This window comes from Alexandromys fortis, unplaced genomic scaffold, assembly GCF_014885135.2.
Source record: "Alexandromys fortis isolate MF-2015 unplaced genomic scaffold, M_Fortis_MF-2015_v1.1 scaffold_100_3062768_6864082, whole genome shotgun sequence".
In the NCBI taxonomy this organism is placed as follows: domain Eukaryota; kingdom Metazoa; phylum Chordata; class Mammalia; order Rodentia; family Cricetidae; genus Alexandromys; species Alexandromys fortis.
The window spans coordinates 904,455-923,447 of NW_026067993.1; the positions used below are offsets into that span (position 1 = coordinate 904,455).

General features: G+C 42.4%; 1 protein-coding gene across 5 annotated transcripts in view; it reads right to left on the minus strand.

The window, feature by feature from the left end:
- Tp63 (tumor protein p63) overlaps positions 1–18,993 on the minus strand; it is a 200,967-nt gene that overhangs the window by 24,505 nt on the left and 157,469 nt on the right. For all 5 annotated transcript variants that reach the window (XM_050160016.1, XM_050160015.1, XM_050160017.1 and 2 more), the window contains exons 5-6: positions 2,584–2,770; positions 691–806 (exon numbers count right to left, since the gene is read on the minus strand). In XM_050160016.1, the coding sequence (XP_050015973.1) occupies positions 691–806; positions 2,584–2,770 (303 nt within the window). The remainder of the gene's footprint in view (positions 1–690; positions 807–2,583; positions 2,771–18,993) is intronic.

Here is an 18,993-nt window from a genome sequence, read left to right on the forward strand (position 1 = left end):
GTCAAGCCCAGCTACTGGCTTTGCTCCTCCTGTAGTCTAGCATGCTTTCTACCGCTCTGTCCTCTTTCACACCCACATTCGTAAATATTCCATCTGTTCAGGAAAACCATCTAAACAATGCTCTGTAGCTTCACCCATTTACAATCTACTATAAAACACACACACACACACACACACACACACACAGAGCATTTGCTTGCACCCACTACCAATTCCCTGCCATCCAGCTAAGACTACAAAACCAACCTCAAGCTGTGAGGCAAGCAGCCTGAGCATAACCCTACTACCTAGGAAATTCAGTGCACACCCACAATTTTAAAGAGATGTGTTCATTTTTATTTTGTGCATTTTGCTTGCATGATGTATTTGTGCCGTGTGCGTCTGGTGCCCCATCAGCCAGAGAGGGCATTTGATTCTCTAGAACTGGAGTTACAGGCAGATGTGAGGAACCCCGCATGTTTGGTGGGGAAGGAGTTGGAAACTGAACTTGCCTTTGGAAAAGCAGCAAGCGCTCTTAATAACTGAGCCTTCTCTCCAGTTTAGGATTTTGAAAGGGGTGACATGAGAGCAAGAGATATTAAAAGAATGTTGTGGAAGCATTTGGTGGCAAGGGTGAACACAGCGATAAACACTAGATCCCGCATGTTACCAAATGTGTGGTACTCCTTCTGCCCTGCTTTGCTTGTTTACCTGGGGCGGCTCATAAGGGACCAGCACACTCTGCCTTCCTGTGATAGGATCTTCCACATACTGGGCATGGCTGTTCCCTTCTACTCGAATCAAGTGACTAGGAGGGGCAATCTGTCCTGTAAGTCAGAAAAAGACAAAATAGTTAGTTTACAGACCTAATAATAAAGACTATGAAATGAATTGTCATAGAAAGAATGATAGCAGTGACCAAGGAAACCCTGCGTGTCATAAAGGACAGACCTTGTTTGCAGGTGCCTACCGTGGATGACACCTAACACTACGCACCAACACAGAGTTTTGTGATGATCAGTGTCTAGGGACGGTTCTATGGTCTGCAACTAAAGGTTAACTATCCAAGCTTTCCTAGAACCTTATTCTACATCTCTGATTTTATCCACTGCATAGAATTTTCCTAGGTAATTGGAAAACAAACAAACAAAGAAGTTCAGCCTAAGCCTTTAACTTGCAAAAAAAATAGAAAATGAGAAGTAGAAGAAATTAGCTGAGCGTATAGCTCAGTGAAGGAGCACATGCCTCCTACTTGCAAGGCCCTGGGTTCGAGCCCCACTGCTTCTAACAAAGCAAGCAACACTAGAAGGTGGTAAGCACTGTTGATCTTTATTTTTTTCTCCTATCCATCTTTAGACCTGGATTTAGTAATAAAGATAAGAAACTTTCTGGCTTTACTGCGTTGAAAGAGTCCCAGGTTGGAGACAAGAAAAGGGAGCAGGTTTTACAAAAAGGTCTAAGCAAAGCCATAAAATTGAGATGTCTGGCAATGCTCCAAAAGAAAGTGTTCTGAGAGGGACCATAAAGCAATCTTTACCCTTGAGGTATCAAGTTCCAGTCTACAAAAACTATTCAATAAAAGTAAAAAGCTAAGAATATCAACATATTCTCTGCAGAACTGGCTATTTCAACAATATTATGTTGAAAATGAAGGAAACTTCCAAAATATTGTTGTTTTGATGGAACACTGGCACTTAGGCAAACTGAGGATTAAGCCTGCATGTACAGGATATTTTATGGTATATTATTAATCACAAAGCAAGAGACAAAATATGGATAATGCAGTCATGTAGACAAAACTAGAAATTAGTCTATAAAAATCAGGTTGGGATATTTGGCTGTATTTTCTCCTTCTAAATATTTATCCAGCCTCTTTCTTCTTCCATGATTTTTTTCTGCAATCCCTTCTGTGCCCCATGTTTACACATTCCAGCTGCCTTCCAACATTTACACTATCAGTGTTTTCTGTGAAGTGATCTAACCCTCAGCCCCCTGCACTCCCAGCCCCCAGAGGATTCCTTTCTACTTCCGTCACTCTTTGCTTTCACTGCCCTTCGTGGAACCATAATGCCAGATCTATGTGAACCCTGGGGAACACTCACCTCTTCTATAACACTCTGGTTAGATTTGGGGCTCCAAAGATGGGTATACATTACACATGGGCACCGAACTTAAAGGGAGCCCCCAAGACCCCTCCTGGAAACCTGTCTTTCTTTCCATTATCCATTTGTTTTGAATCTTTATTTTCTAACCTACTCTTTCCCTTGTCAATTTTTATTCTTCTTTCTCCTTTTACTTTCTCATTTGTTCATTATACCAGCTCTTTTACATTCCTTCTTCCGGTCTTCCCTGCCTTCAGTTTCTCTAGACTTGAAATATCACTCAGGGAAAGGCAGCCAAGTCAAAGATATGACAGGCACAACTACTGCCATGCTATTGTGTTCCTATTTTCTCATTCGGACAAATAAATTATTAACTAGTCCAATTACTGTGAAAGTCACAAATTTATTTATCAATATTCTTAGTCTGAAACCAGAAGCAGCACCTTTACCATCAAGGAGCTTGACTGGACAGGAACAGAATCCAGGGCCCCACTGTTCTTACCCTCGTTGAACTCGCGGCTCAGCTCGTGGTTAGGGCACCGCTTCACGACCTCAGTGACATGCTCGGCTTTCTTGTAGACAGGCATGGCACGGATGACAGCGCCCTGTGGGGGTGGCGTCATCACTTTGATCTGGATGGGGCACGTCTTTGCAATTTGACAGTACAGCTTCTTCAGTTCCGTGGAATACTGCTTAGAGAGGAGAGGGGCCCACAGGTGGAAGGGAGAACCGGTAGGAGATGTTACTCCAGATCAGAACAAGCAAACCACAGTCACTTGTGTAGTCACGTGCTAGGCTCTCACTATCACAAGCATGGCATGTGGTAACTTTGTAATAGGAAGCTACATTTAATCAGTATTGATAATTTAAGCGATAATTTTTGCTACTTTAAATAAAATTTCGTTTCCAAAACATAGTGCATTTATAGTGTTATTTCTTTAGTGCTTTCTCTGTTTCTCTGTCTCTCTCTCTTTTTCTCAGGTGTTTTTTTTTTTCTTTTTCTTTAAACAAGGTCTCACTATATAGCACTGACTGGCTAGCTTATTCACAGATATCTACCTGTCTCTGCCTCCCAAGGACTGGGAATAAGAGCCTATACCACAATGCCTGGCTCCCCACTTCCAAAAAAAAAAAAAAAAAAAAAAACTCCACATACCCGCCCATCTTTGGGTGAGGAAATTAAAGTTCCCAGGGGTTTAAAAAGTAATATGACTTTTTCAAAAGGCCTAAGGTATTGGTAGCTAACAGCCTCTGGGAGAGGGAGGGTTAGTTTTCTTTAAGCATGTGGCCTCTGATAGGTGTGCCAAACTCCAGAGTAGGCACCATACTTGAGTATTTGGGAGTTCCAATTGGACCCCATGGGTTTGAAAGGGAGAGAGAAATAGCTCAGGAAGTTGGGTGGGTAGGAAGAGAGAGTAGATCTGGGAGGATTTGGGGAAGGGTGAGCAAATATGGTTACAACATTGTATGAAGTTCTAGGATAAAAATCTTAACCATAGTAACACCATGAACAACTTCATAGGTTAAATTGTTCTTAACAGGAAAAGAATGTTTCAAGCTTTAGGGTTGGCAGACTATAGTATACCTTATAAGAGATAATAGGAATTAGCATTTGTGGAACTTGGTTTTAAGTCTGGCAATACTGAAGAGGTTTTATCTGAGATCCATAGCTAAAACACTGATCTACAAGAGCTCCCCCCCCCACACACACATACCCTGAGTTCTATCCTTATTGTCTGGTTCTGCAGTGAAAGAGACCACACACAGAAAGCAGCAGGAAGCATTTGGTCCTCTCACTCAAATGGCCAGTCTAATAGGAAGCAGCTAATTAGGGCTCTAGAGGGAGCCCACGCTGCCATGCAGAACTGTCCAGTAACGAGTGAGAAGACTTCCTTCCTACTCATTTTTCTTCAAGGAGAGTACATGCCCTGGTGATGAGCTGGCTTAGAACTTATGATTTAAAAGGCTGAAGACTTAAGGGGACAAAGTCCTACCTGCATTGCCTCCTCTAGCTACCTCTGACTCAGAATAAAAATTGCTTTCTAATCCTAACTCCATGTTAAACTTCATCGTCCCAGCTCCCTGGGTCAGTGCCTGCTTGTTGCCTTCCAACTAACTCCAATGCAGAGGTAAAACCACCCAGTCACTAGAAATTCGGGCCAAGAGTGGGCACCTAGTAACACAGATCCAAACAGAGGGTAAACACTGAAAGTGGCAGACCTACCCTGGCAGCATCTCCCTCCCTGGGAGAAAGAACAGAACAGCAGCCAGAATGACAAAGGACTTCCTTTTGATATGACCCACCATGACTATGACTAAGGAGACAACACAGAAAGAAGAAGAAGAAGAAGAAGAAGAAGAAGAAGAAGAAGGAGGAGGAGGAGGAGGAGGAGGAGGAGGAGGAGGAGGAGGAGGAGGAGGAGGAGGAGGAGGAGGAGAAGAGGAAGAAGAAGAAGAAGAAGCATATTTAAATTGCTTTATCACTTCCTTTTGACACAGAATATTTATTAAAGTAATTCTTCATTTTCTTCCAAGCATATGGAATTTAGCTCTCAGTTAAAATTTCCTAGTGCTAAAGTGGTATTGCAAAACCAGTCCTCTGTGTCCATAGACCAAGTGTTGAACACAGTCAAAAACTTTTACATAGCTTGAAGAAAAGGAAGCATGCCAAAAATCAACCACAGAAGTAACTTTCTTCTTTAAAATTCTGAATGAAATGTAGATGAATAATTTTTGCTCCTGTGTTCTTAAATCTATTTACTTTTATTTCATGGGCATTGGTGTTTTGCCTGTACGCATGTCTATGTAAGAGGGTCGAATTCCCTGGAACTGAAGTTAGAAACAGTTGTGAGCTACAGCATGGGCCCAGGTTCTCTGAAAGAAACCTGAGCCATCTCTCTAGCCCATGCTTTTGTGTTCTTAAATGATGATTTTGCAGACATCTCATTTCAGGGCATATTAAAAACTCACTTCCATGGAAAGCTCCAAAGAAATCAACATAACTATTTGTGTTTCAGCTGCAAGAAATAGTTTATATAATCCTTCCCTGCATTTTGGAAAAAAAAATAGCACCTTATGACACTTGACCCCAAGCCACCAAGCGAGCTGTTTCACCTCTGATATGAGCTTTTCACTGCGAACGCATTAAAGACATCATCCATCTGTCTCCCCGGTTGAAGTGTGCTGTTCCCCACCTTGTACCCTCTGGCTTCCCCTTCATCCTCTACATCAAGCCAGGGCAACTGAGAGACTCCCAAGTAGTCCTGTGTCAGGGGTGGGACTTTTACATATTCTCCCATGCATGACGTTTCCTATTTGATTAAATCAAAATATCTGACCAGGGCCAAACTGCAATATGTTGTTGCTTCTGGGGAAATGACCAGGCCTGCAACACAGGAACTGGAGGAACAAAAAGGACTTGCAGGGCCCTTCTTTGCAAAGTCAAGTCCCCATCACTCTGTTTCCTTCATTTTTGGCAAATTAGGTCTGTGATGACATTATGATTTTCATATGCAGTGTTCCTGACCTATTACACATTAATAATTTCTCAGATTTGGCCACATCTTTTATCTCTTACCAAATAGCAAGAATAGATTTACATAAATATTTTTTATGTACGCTGGAGATTCACATGAGCAAAGGCTGTAATTTGAAACCATTTGGTGTTTCTCAAAAATCTCTAATTTGTTCTCCAACTCTGCCTTGGAGTTTTCTGAACTCTAAAGCCTAATTTGGGCTTTACAAATATTTTGCACGTAGGTCTGTTTTGCTTCAATCAGCTTTATTGTTGAATAATTTTCTATAAACTATTGTAGTTTTGAAGTGTTTTAAGTTGGTAACTTTTGAAAAGAGAAGATACAGAGTTGCATAATCACAGGCCCATTCCAGATAGAGAAGAGTTTCCATACTTCCCGGAGAATCTTCGCCGGCGTTATTAGCCCTCCCCAGCTCCTGGCCCCAAGCAATCATTTGTGTGCTTTCTGTGCACCATAGTTGCACCTTTGTGGAACTTGAGATACACGGGCAGACTGACTACACAGTGTCCTGAGAAGATACTTCTGAAAAGTGTGCATGGCTTCGCATACGTCAGAATTCCATCTCATCTACAAATAGGGGTCTGCTATGGATCGTTTCACTATTTCTGGTTTTCTCTACTATGGACAAATGATTATGGACATACTGACTGTGACGACATGACATTTGTGCTTTTCTTAAATAACTGATGACTTTTCTATGTTGATCATGTAGTGTGGGGCTTTACTAACATAGTCATTCTAGTAGCTTCCAATTTTCCACACAGACAACCACGTCAATGACAAATATAGTCTTACTTCTGACAAAGAGTAATTCTCTAGCCCACAGAGGCCTCCCATTACGTTTTGAGATTTTTTTCCCCCTGTACATATATACATTCAAATGAACTGGGAACCAGAAAAAAATAATCATTAATTTAATATATCATGCATGTTTTAACTTGAAAATGAGTTTTCTGTTTTTATTCATTACATCTTAGTAACATCTATCATCCCATTTTCTTTAATTCTGAAGCTCATTTTATATCTCAAGACACTGGAGCATCTTTTCCTTTGGTTTGTATATTGAGAGAGCCTGTCTTTTATATTCTCCACTGTGTTTCCCATAGTGAGTTCTGTGGTATTGTATTTCAGATACTGACATAATTTCTCATTTCAAATTTTATTCCTTATGCCATTTATATCCATTTTAACAGCCATCTCTCATTTTAGCCTGTTGGTCTGGCTTTATTATTTTTTCTCTAACTTCATTGTGCCTACATTTTACTGATTTTTTTTGTGTAGCCACCTTCTAAAGACCCGTTTCGAATTCCTAAGATATTTTCTTTGCCTCTTTAAATTGGTTCTCTTTAGTTAACTTTGATTTTACCCTACAGACCCAGAATCTGCTTCTACTATTATCCAAGAATATACCAAGAACCCGTCAGAGCCAATGTCTGTGTCGCTTTTATGTTTTTCTTTTGGTAAAAGGTTGCACGACTGCATAAAGACACAGGGATAAAGAGAAGAGGCCAGACTTAAATCTGCTCTTTTGACTTCTAATCTAGTAATTGTTGCCCATAATTGTTTGTCAGACAGAAGTCTGTTTCCTGGCTCTGTAACTGGATCCTTTTGTCCTTCACAAGACTGCTTTGTTAACTCCAGTGTTGCCTTATGCTAGTTTAGTTTCTTTAACTAGAACTGTTTAAAAAAAAATCCCTCCCACTCCCATTTCCCCAGGGTTTCCTGATTTGTTGCTTACTCTATTGTCTGAGCGAGGTCTTGGTTGACCACTAAACATCTGGGACCCTGTGCTAAAGCCAGCTCATGCATTCAGCTTGATTTTAAAAAAAGAGAAAAATAAGAAACTGGCATTGTTTTTATAAACATTGTTCTAAATAATACTTCCTGATGCTCTGTGCATATCTTTTATGAGGAAAACAAGAATGTTGTACTTTTAAGTCCAAATATTTTTTTCCCATCTGTCTACATTTTCATTCCTTTCCCTTGCCCTAATTTTGGTTCTTGATACTTCCTGCCGAAATAGCTTAGGTCATATGCCAACTTATTCTTCAGTATCTTTAAAAATATCTTTACGATTACTCCCTCTGTGAAGTTTTTCTTTTCTACTCTATATTACTTCTCTCCCGCCCCCTTCACTCCCTCCCTCCCTTCCCCTCTCTCTCTTATCCACAGTCAATCCATCATTAAACATATCAGCAAAGCCGACTAAAATACATCTGGAAAATACAGCCCTGTTCCCCCACCCCCATCCACCAGTTAGTCAAGCAACTCTATCTATGGTCCTACGTGCAAACACAGTTCATTCAGTTCACAGTGCAAAGGACAGAGGAGGAGGAGGAGATGATATGGATAGAGGAAAATTTTACTTTATCTGCAATATTTATTTAATGAAAACTGTGAAGCAACATAAAATACTAAAGTGATGATAACTACTTGGGCATTTTAACTCATGTGCTTTTGCCGTCTGTTTTTATCTTTGAGTAATTCCTGCCCAGCTAAGTAATACACAGCTATAGCCCTGACTCTCAGCACAGAGAAGCAGGTAGACGGCAATGTTAAGCCAGGCTGGGATACTCAAGGACTCTGTCCAAAAGCAAGCAGACAAAGAATACTTCTTAATTATGATGCTTAATTTTAATTGTTAACTTGAGTTTATTAAGAAATACATAGAGCTGGGCAGAGAGAAATGCTTGGATTAGCAAGGCACACCTCAGTTGCTCGTAGGACTTTGCTAAGCATCATCAGAACAAGGAGGCTCCAGCCTAATGAAGGCTTAGTACACTGATGGATTTGAAATTTGAGCGGACCACTGGGACATGTGGCACTGTGGAAGACAGGATGAGTTAGAAGAATTAGATCACTGGGGATGTAACCTTGGGGGCTGTATCTTGCCCTGGCCGTCCCCTGTTCCCACCATAGTGTGAGAGGTTCCACTCTGTTCTGCCTACTGTGATGGAGGGAAACCTCTGAAACCATGAATTTATCTTTCTTTCTTTAAAATGGTTCTGTCAGATATTTGGTCACAGTAACAATTAAAATGACTAACTCAGTATAATTTCTCATGCTGAGGCTAAAACCCTCTTGGGTTTTGCACTGAGCTAAGCCTCTAGCCCCCTAATTTATGTTTTCCTTCTGTAAAGGAAGGATGAGCCTCACTAGCCCGTAAAACAGTGTCAGATCTGTGATTTCAGAAGTCACGGAACACAATATGCCAGGACCCAGAGGAAATATTAGAGAGCACTTCGTCCAAACTTCATTTCCCTTTAATTTTCAGATATAAAATAGCCACAAAGAGACACGGCTTATTCATTAATTCAGCAAATGTGTATTAAGTACTCAGGCTCGGCCTTGTAGCAATACACTTTCCCATCAAGGAGCTGGCTTAAAGGAAACATGGGTACTAATAGATCTACAACTTGAAAATAAGTTATGAAAAAAAAAGAAGGAAAATGAAGGTCCATTCCATCTGAAGGGCATGAAGGCATTATGATGCTAGTTAGGGAGTTAGGGAGTGAACTCAAATTCCCCCACTTTTGCAAGGGACTGCTTTTATAACACATATCCTAGTTAGAGGGTTTCCCTTAAAAAAAAAATCAGCATGGCATCCTTAAGGTCTCTACCTCAAGGTATTTTGAGCATCAGATAACTTTGCTAAGGTTTTCTTAAAAACTCAACTCAGGGAGTTCTGACCTATCAACACCATGTGGTTTAGCTACTAGATTTACAGGGGAGAAGCTGAGGCCTAGAGAGGAGATTGACAAGCAGACTTTGGTGTGAATTCCAATGAGACCATGAGTATCACTGACTTTAGAGAAGAGGCCCAGGGTTGAACTGTTCTGACAGATAACAGTGAATTAGGATAACTTTCAGTTACAAAAGCACATGACAAGATAAACTAGTAGGTTGTTCAGATGTCATATTTTTAAGGCATCTTCAACTTTCAGCAGGGCTTTAAGAACACTGCTGTATGCTTTGGTTTGGGGACATCCATTTTTGTCTTGTGTTTTCTTCTTTAAATATAAGCACATTTTCAGATTGCAGTAAAAAAGTGACTGGAATATAAAATGTCTACTGCTTGCTGAAACCTACTGCCCGAGGTCCTGGGCTAAGTCAGCTGCCATCTACTGATCTTGTCGTATATTCTGGTAAGACAGTGGGTGCAGAGTGGGTGGCTCTCTAGGAGAGCTTTCTTGTGGTGTGGTTTGGTTTTTCGAGACAGAGTATCTCTTTGGAACAGCTCTAGCTGTCCTGGAACTCACTCTGTAGACCAGGCTGGGCTCAAACTAACAGAGATCCGCTTGTCTCTGCCTTACTAGTGCTGGGATCAAAGGTGTGTACCACTATCGCCCAGCAAGAGTCTTAATGTGAGATTATACTAGCAAACACTGTGATAGAGAAAACAGCAGGGGTGGGGTGGGGATGAAGAAAGCACATTTGAAATAATTGGGTTCCAAAGACAAAAGTAATTGACTTCTCCAAAGAAATCACAAACATATGATGACGCCCTGAGAAGCTGCAGGCACCTCACATGATTCCCCAAGACCATGAGTTAATCATCCAGATAGAAAAATGAGGGTCCTCATTGAGACTGAGATAATCTTGTAGGCATGCCCAACTTCTTCTTCTCCCCCTCCTCCTTCCCATCTTCCCCCCCTCTTCCCCCTCTTCTCCCTCTTCCTCCTCCTCCTTCTTCTTCTTCTCTTCCTCCTCCTTCTTTCTTCCCATTCTTCTTTCTTCATTATCATCATTGTTGTTGTGTATTGTTGTGTGTATGTCTGTGTATGATGTATGCATGGCTACTAAAAATGGGGATTTGACATGTGTGCCACCCTATGCATACACAAATCAGTTTTCTTCTTCCTCCTTGAAATGATCTAAGGGATTGAACACAGGGCACTAGGTTTGAGCTGGTGGTGCTGTCACACTGCCTCCTGTACAATATTTTGGCATTCGGTCAATAGATTCTCATGTACAAGCCTCATGCTTGAGACCTGTACAAGTGATTAGAAAAGTTTCTTAAAATAATAGCACAATATTTTAAGAATGTTTATGATTTTTGGTAGGCTGAACGTAGGCTCTGGTGTGGACAGGCCTGTCAGTGGTTATTCTACTTTGAATGTACTATAATTGGTGATGAATCTCATAGAAACACTGTCCTCGGGTTTGCATCCACTCAAAATGAGGTTTTTAAATGAGATAAAATGTTGGCACAATCTTTCTTTGGAAATAAACAAAAGAGTAGAAACCAACATGTATCTAGATACATATATAATCATATTTATTTCTAATTCCTGTTCATGCCAAGGAAGCATTAGTTCTTGGTCAAGAATGGGGAGCCTGCTTTCATGTTAGGTCTCAACCAAATTCCCTGTAGACCATCATTAGAGTTAAAATATCAACATGAACAAATTCTCTCTCCAGCGGCCTGGAAGAGCAGCGCTGGGTAGCAGTAGCTGAGCTCAGTTCTCTCATGCTATACAATACCCCTGACCGAATGGAAGAGGAAGCTTTGCTGAAGTTTTGTTTTGTTTTGGGAAAGAGGGGGACAGGCTTGGCATATGGAGAGGAGGTCTGCTCAAAACCAAATATCATGTTCAAATAAAATTATTCCACGGGATTTGGTGAAACAAGGGCAGATTCAGCTCCTTTGCTAATAATATGTTGTGAACAGAAAGGAGGGCCAGGAAAGCATTCCAGTGGTGAGGACCCCACTGCCACCACCTGCCTTGGTGACATACTATATTACACACTCTTGGCTGCTAGACTGGTAATTCAGTACCCCAGTGCATAGAAATGCCAGCTAATATCAGCACACACCTGCATATGTTCTGAGCAGCTCCCTTTCCTGAAGGCACAACCAAGACCTTCCCTCCCCACTACATCCAAACAACACACAGCAAATAGAAATTAACTCTTTCATTTTTTTTCCAGAAAAGAAATACAATGTGTTAAGTTCAATAGGGGTGGCATGAACATCTCTGCAAGGATTAGTCAGTAAGTATATAAGCCACATCATCATGTTACCCCTTCTTAAGGGCAGCAACTACATGGGCAATGTCAAAGCGATCCCTGATGCCTTAATTTGAGATCTTCATACATCTGTCATGCTATTTTACTACAAGAACATAGTTTAATGTTCTCTTTGAATATAATACCACATACACCATAACCCTTTGGGAGGGAAAGTACACAAAAAACTGTATTCTTCCTTTATTAACATTTGGAGCAAATCACCTACCCAGAGAAAAAGGCTGGGACTAAAGAAGAGGAGACTAAATCTAACCCATGCTTAAACACATCCATAAATATATTAGTCTTATTTTATTCCATCTATTATTAGTAGATTCAGGTTTGTTTAAAATTAAGAAAGAGAATCATCAGATTTACAAATAATTGTAAAGATAGCTCCCCTTCATGAAGAGGATATGGAAGATGGGCTTCTGATTTTTGGTCCCCCTTTGAAGAGAGCTCAAAAAAAATGCAAGAGGGAAAATGGGCTCTGTAGTTCCTCAGATAACCCAAAGAACATGACAAGAAAAAGGGCCAGAGTCAAAAGCAGCCACATCCATGCATCCCAAATGAGTCATTAGTATTACAGTAAGTTCAAAGTCTGCCTTCAGGTGTTTTAGTGCTATCTGAAGGTATTCAGCGATCATTTTTTTTTTCTTTTCTAAAGTGTATTATTGAAAATGACCACATTTAATTGACCGTTACAATGGTAAGGATGTGTGTGATGACGTCATACCTGGAATCAAGAGAAGAGGAAACCACACAACCCCATGCAGTGCTGGAAGAGGACAACGAGAAGAGCTGGCACGTGGTGTGGGAACACAGCGGTTAATATGCCGCAGAGCGAGACACAAGAAAGGCAAGACAAACTTGACGAGCGCTGAGTTTTCATCAGGGGTATTGGAAAATTAATTCCAGCCCCAGTGTTCTAACATACAAATGAGCTGTACCCAGAGAATCAAGTAGACTTGATCTGAGAGAAATATACTGAGCAACAGTCACAGAGTTTGTATGAGCTGACAGGCATATTCTGTTCTCTAAAAGCTCACTGGAGAAACACTAAAACATTCACATCCAGGAATAGATTTTTGCTTTTTACTTTTAAAAAACCAATTTCAAAGTTAATTTTGTCTATTCTAAGCAGAACTCAAGGCCATGAGTGTTCTATGGTGGATTCTACAAGGCAGCCCCAAAGGAAAAGGGGGCAGTGAGTATGTGATTTGGGGTGTGTGGCGAGGACATTTTCAGAAGTTCAGTAAAAAATCAAAATACCAGTCAAGAAACAGCTCCATCTCCTCTCTGGTGACTCTAACCATACTCATCTCTCCCCCCGCCCCCATTTCTGGAACTAGGTACAGGAAGTCAAGAGCACAGAGTTCTCTGTCTTCCCACTCCCTAACGCATACGGGCAAGATCACTTTGGACCACAACTTCCTGATGAATTGACAGGTTGTTGACCTTAACACTCTTTCTGCATTGAAGAAGAAGGACCCTGCAGGTGAGCTCCTAGGCAGATCTCAGACCACCATATTCTCCTGGCTCTCTGGGCAAGGTCAGGCTGGAGCAGATCCCCACACTGGCCCCACAGCCACCTGGCAGGTACTCGCTCCTCCCCACCTCTCTTCCTGCCACAGCCGTCTAGCTGCCAGACATGTACGAATTGTGTTCTTGATAGTTTGAAAAAAAAATAAGAAAGAAAAAAAAAGAAAAGAAAACCTTCCTCCCAGCACTTTTCCTGACAGCCCCAGCCAAAGGGCCGCCTGTTGCCACCTGTCAGTTGTGGGGATTAATTACCTGAGCTGAGGCTGGGAGCGGCACATTCTTCCCAGGGCCTCACCCGCAGATGCTGACATCAAGCAGGTGGGCTGTCTGCTGGCAACTTACTGTGAAGACCAACCAGCGGGTCCACCCGGCCTGGCAGGTGGGGGACAGGGGATATGGGATACTTCTCCTGGAGCAGCAGTTCCGATGTGAGGAGCAAACCCTGGGACTTGCCAGGAGGTCACAGCTAAATGTGTGGCTGGCTGCAGCACCTAGCAATGGGGAGACAGCGCTCCCTTTTAGGACTGGAGGGAAGCAGATTGGCACCATCCTTGGGCAGGGGCTGGGGTGTAGCCTGCCAGCCTCCTACTTGCCTAAGGATATGAGTTAGGAAAGCCAGTTAAGAAGGATTTGACATACTTGATTGGTAATTTTGCGACTTTATCTCCGCTGCAGAGGGAAATGTCCTCCATCTAGTCTCAACTTCAATGTCGCCCATGTTACCAGGACCAGGCCAGGAATACAGTCACAGTCGCCTTCTCAAAGCGGACCCTGGGAGACATTTGTCTCCAGCTGCCCAATACATATTAGTTTGTTTTCACGTATTTCCCCAAAGTCACACTCGAAGGAGCAGAAGGCTAGAGAGAAGCGAACGGTGTGTGTGCACTGTGACGGGAGTGAAAGGCTTGCACGCTTCAATAACTTGTAGAGAGGCAATTTCAGGTAGACTGGATCCTCACTTCTAACCAAACACCTGCAAACAGTTTTCCTCAAGGAAACAACTTCAGAAGGAGAAGAGAAACAAGAATCACCTATAGGGTCAGGTTCTTCCACTCTGGCCTGGAGAGGAGCAGAGAACGATCACTCTTCACCCCCACCAGGCATATTCAGTGCTATTACCTCAAGAATGAGAGACCCAGAGAAAACCTCACACAAGGAGTAAGTTAAATTTTAGAACCCATAACTTCTCGTTTCCAACCCTATAATCATTTCAAGCGAAACAATCTGTAACTCTCCCAGAAGAAGTTATCTGGCACTCCAAGGTTGAGGGGCACATAAGAAAGTTTTATGAAGGTCGGGTGGTGGTGGTACAAGCCTTTAATCCCAGCACCCGGGAGGCAGAGACAGGCAGATCTCTGTGAGTTCGAGGCCAACCTGGCCTACAGACCTAGTTCCAGAACAGGCTCCAAAGCTACAGAGAAACCCTGTCTCAAAAAAACCAAAAAAAAAAAAAAAAAAAAAAAAGAGGGGGGGGGCAGGGAATCTATGGAAATGGAAACACATAGACCTTTCTGTCTCTCTCTGTCTCTCTCTGCCTCTCTCTCTCTCTCTCTCTCTCTCTCTCTCTCTCTCTCTCTCTCTCTCATTTTCCACCCTTTCCCTTTATACCAATCTCTCTCTTAATTTCACTATTTCTCAAACAAGACAACAGTTCTCGACCTGTAGGTCACAATACCTTTGGGGGTGCATTATCTAATAGCCTTCATATCAGTTACTACAACTTATAACATAGCAAAACTACAGTTATGAAGTAGCCATCAAAATAATTTAATGGCTGGGGGTCACCACAGCATGAGGAACTGTATTAAAAGGCCCCATCAGATGCCTTTGCTCTTAGCCATCAGTTGCCCTCAGGTAGAGAAAAGTGTCCTTCCTCTCCCTCAGAGTGACTCTAGGTTCCCAACAGTCTCTAATGCCCTGGGCTACCTCAAATAACCCCCTAACCCTTGCCCCTTCTCTTTCCTCTGCCTGACCTTAGCTTATCAAGAAAGCCACTTTTCCTCATTAAGTTCTTCCTGGGACTCAGGTCATATATGGCCACAGGGCTGTCTCTTCTCCATACTCTGAGACCACTCCTCACGTTTGAAGTTGGAGCTGTCCCTCCCTGTCTCCCCATGATGCTACAGTGGAATTCTGTCCATGTCCACGCTTACATAGTCATACCCACTCTTTTCTCAAGATGACTCATAGTAGACTCTTCCTCGACCTCCAGTTCCTAATGAGAGCAGTAACCTTCTGGATAGGAGCTGCTGGAAAACCATCTGATCCTAGAGGCATCTACAGCTGTCTTCCCGTGTAACAGCACAGCAGCCCAGGCATTTCTGACAAGAGGCTACCACACTCGCCAGCACTTTTTTCCTTGCAGAAGAGATGCTTCTTTGGAGTTCCATCCATACACCTACTCTAGAAAGAACCCACTCGTGGCCATTTGCTGGTGTCTGTGGGCTATTCTTTTGATTAGAAAGCTAAATAAACCATCAGATAAGATTTAATAGATGAGGACCAAGAATCTGGAAGCTAATGACATGCAACTGATGTCCACAGAACGTGCCACCACTCACCGTGGTGTGTAGTCCTTAACAGTTTGGCGATTACTCCAACGTCTACTGCAGTAGAGGTGTAAATGGATGCTTTGCTTACAGTGACATATGGGTAGAAACCCAGATTTGGATCCAGGGCATTAACATTAAGTGTGTGTGTGTGTGTGTGTGTGTGTGTGTGTGTGTGCATGTATATGTGTGCGTATGTGTGTGTCCATATATTTGTGTATGTATTTATTATATATACCATGTAAGCACATTACACAATGCTTCCATGTTTCTATTTAGAGACCCTGCTCTAAATGCCCAAGTTACTGTACCACCTGCTACTGTGAGAATGCATGGAGACCAAGACTTTCCCCAACATTTGGGGGGGGGGATCAACATATATTTACTTATATCTGACATATGGCAGATGTAGAACATAAATGTAATCCAAAATTAGGCACAATACGATAGAACTGGGATCCCAAAGTATTTTCATGATTCAAAATCCAAGAAGGTTACTGGGAAACTAGAGAAGCCACTAACATCTCTCCTGGTTGTAGCTTTGTGAAAACTGCAACAAATAGCTCTGAGCCCTGAGTGTGGGAGCCCATCCTCCCATCACCCTTCCTCCCCAGCCTCATTGTCTCTTCCTACCTCTCAGTTGCTCTAAGCAAGTCAATGACATTCTTTTCCTAAATTCGGGGAGGGAAAGAAAGGGGATTGGATTAACTCCTACAAGTATTCAGTTGCTAATTTCCGGTTCTCACTCACACACTGAATTTGGAATAGACATCTCCGTGTTTGAGGATTGCTGCATGAGCATAAAGAAACTAAGATGCATACCTTTCCATGAACTACAAGGGTTCTCTCCCCTGCCCCAATATGCTGAAAACTGGGAACAGGGTCAAAAGACAGATTAGACAACTGGAGATGTTTGGTGTGCAGAAAACGCACAGCTAACACTTACTGAATAGACATGCAGTGCAGAAGCTTTGAGAAGATTCAGTTTAGAGGAGTCCCAACTATCTCTGAAATCCATCCGCTTCCTCTCATTTGCCAGTGAGGTGAACTGAGACTCCAGACTTCAAAGAAATGGCCTAGACTTTCAAAAACTAAGTTCAAGCCCCATTTTCCCGCCACGAGGTCCTGATGCTGAGTTACCCAGTACACAGCAGAGGATGTCACCCTGCATGACTTTAGCCAGGTGATATCCTGCATACTGACCACACAATGCTTGGCTTAGAACAAGCCCTAAGAGAAAACACTGCTAACTCCAGGCAGTCTCAGGACATCGTTACTGCCATCTGAGAAAGCTGCACAGGTATTTCAGTGACATAATCATTTTCAAACCAAATTCCTAGAGATTCATTCTGACTTAGGTCCGGTCACTATCCTGATTGGGGTGATAAGTTCACGGGATGTATTGGAACATTAAAAAAGTAGAGAAACAAAGGAAAAGACAGTAGGCCAGTTAGGGCCCCTCACAGACGAATGGCCTAGCTCATTCTCACTTTATTGCGGGGGTTCATCCAATGCACCGTGTTTCATTGTCTTTTTTTTTTTTTTTACTTTTAAGGCTGAGGGAAGAGCCTCCACTTGGTATTTCTCTGTGTTTGCTTGCAGGGCACCCTCCAACACTGTCCTTCTGACAGAAAGTGAGAATAGCAGAGAGTTTCAAATAACCCCATGAAAGAAGTCAAGCAATAATTGTTGAGAATTACCATTAATCTGACATTTTTATCCTCCATTCTTTACCTCAAAGAAATTAACTCCAGGGTGTAAATAAGCAGGGTTTAAAGATGAGGGTGATAGCAGCCATCGGAGTACAAGTAAACAGAGAGCAGGCCTGTTGGTCTTCAATTTGCCTTCAAGTGCTAAGTCTAGGAAACTTCCAAGTCCCTTCTGCTATGGCTGTTTCCAAGTTCTGACTGAGCAATGGGAATAGACAATTCTGTCGAAGTTACACCAACAAACAGGCAAAGTGCTGAGTTTCTTTATTTCCGTAAGTACAGGAAGTCAGCATACTCAAATACCAAGATCTTATGGCTACTGTTGCCAAAAGGAGAAGGTCTAACCTAATACATTAGACCAGGCTTGCTGGCCTGTGCTTTAAGCCCACTTTCACTCCACCACCTCTGTTCAAATAAAGCCTCAGGAACTAAGACAATTTTGAGGCGTCTACTTCCATGGCTGTTAATTCGGCACTCCGTGGCCCTGCCTTATGTAAGCGTCTGAGGGCTGGGGGTTGGGGGGCAGGGGAAAGACTTACACAAACACCGTCCTTTGCCTGGAACACCTCCTACCAGCTTATCATAGCATTACTTCCTATGCCTTTCCAGCTCAGCTAAGATGCAAGCATGCTTCATCTTGCCCACTTTGCCTGCATTCTTTATAAACCTCATACTCTGGTTAGCTCCAACAGGTAAAAGCACAGCACAACTGTCTTGGCTATCCCATGGAGTTAAAGAATATTTCCTGAAATACTACAGAAATAATAGGAAAAAAAACCCATAAAGTAAGTCGGTAAACAGCAGCTAGCCCACGCTGAGAAACTCAGAAACACTAAGTTGGGCATGATGGCATGTGGCTGTCATCCTAGCTCTCTGAGAGTCAACGGCTGGAGGATTGCTTAGGATCAGTTTTGGGGACATAACAGGGCCCTGATTTGGAAGAGAAGAGGGGACAAAAGGAGAAAGAGGGAAAGATATAAAGGAAAGAAGGAAGGACAGGGAAGAAGGAGGAAGCATTAAGAAGCTCATGGCTAAGGGAAGAAGGAAGGGGAAGAGGAAGGGAGGAAAGATAGAGGCCTAGACGAGGCTGTGAGTAATCAAAACATCGCCCAGCTTGAGTTAAGTCGCATGCTCACTAGTGCTAAATACACTTTTATTATTTATGTGAAATCTGTAATTGGCTTGGCTTTTGAAATTTTGTTTAATCTAGCAACACTAGCTTGTACAGAAATTATAATTTTTACTACCTATATTGAAAATTAAACCTTAAGGAACTCCATAAACCCATCATTCGTGTTAAACACTTATAATAGCTTACCAATATTATCACATAGAAAGGAAGGGGGGAAGGAGGATGTGTAGGGCAGACAGTCTATGAAGGTATCCAAAGACCCAATTGTAAGAGAAGAGTGCAAACCAAAGCTCATGCTGTGACCGCAGTGAATGCTGCCTCTGGCTACAGGGCACACAGTTTAAGCAGAAGCCCAGTTCACTGTGAAGGACACAGTGCTCACACAGACAGAGCCTGGCCCTGCTCTGATGCATAGGTTACATAACTCCTTAGTTA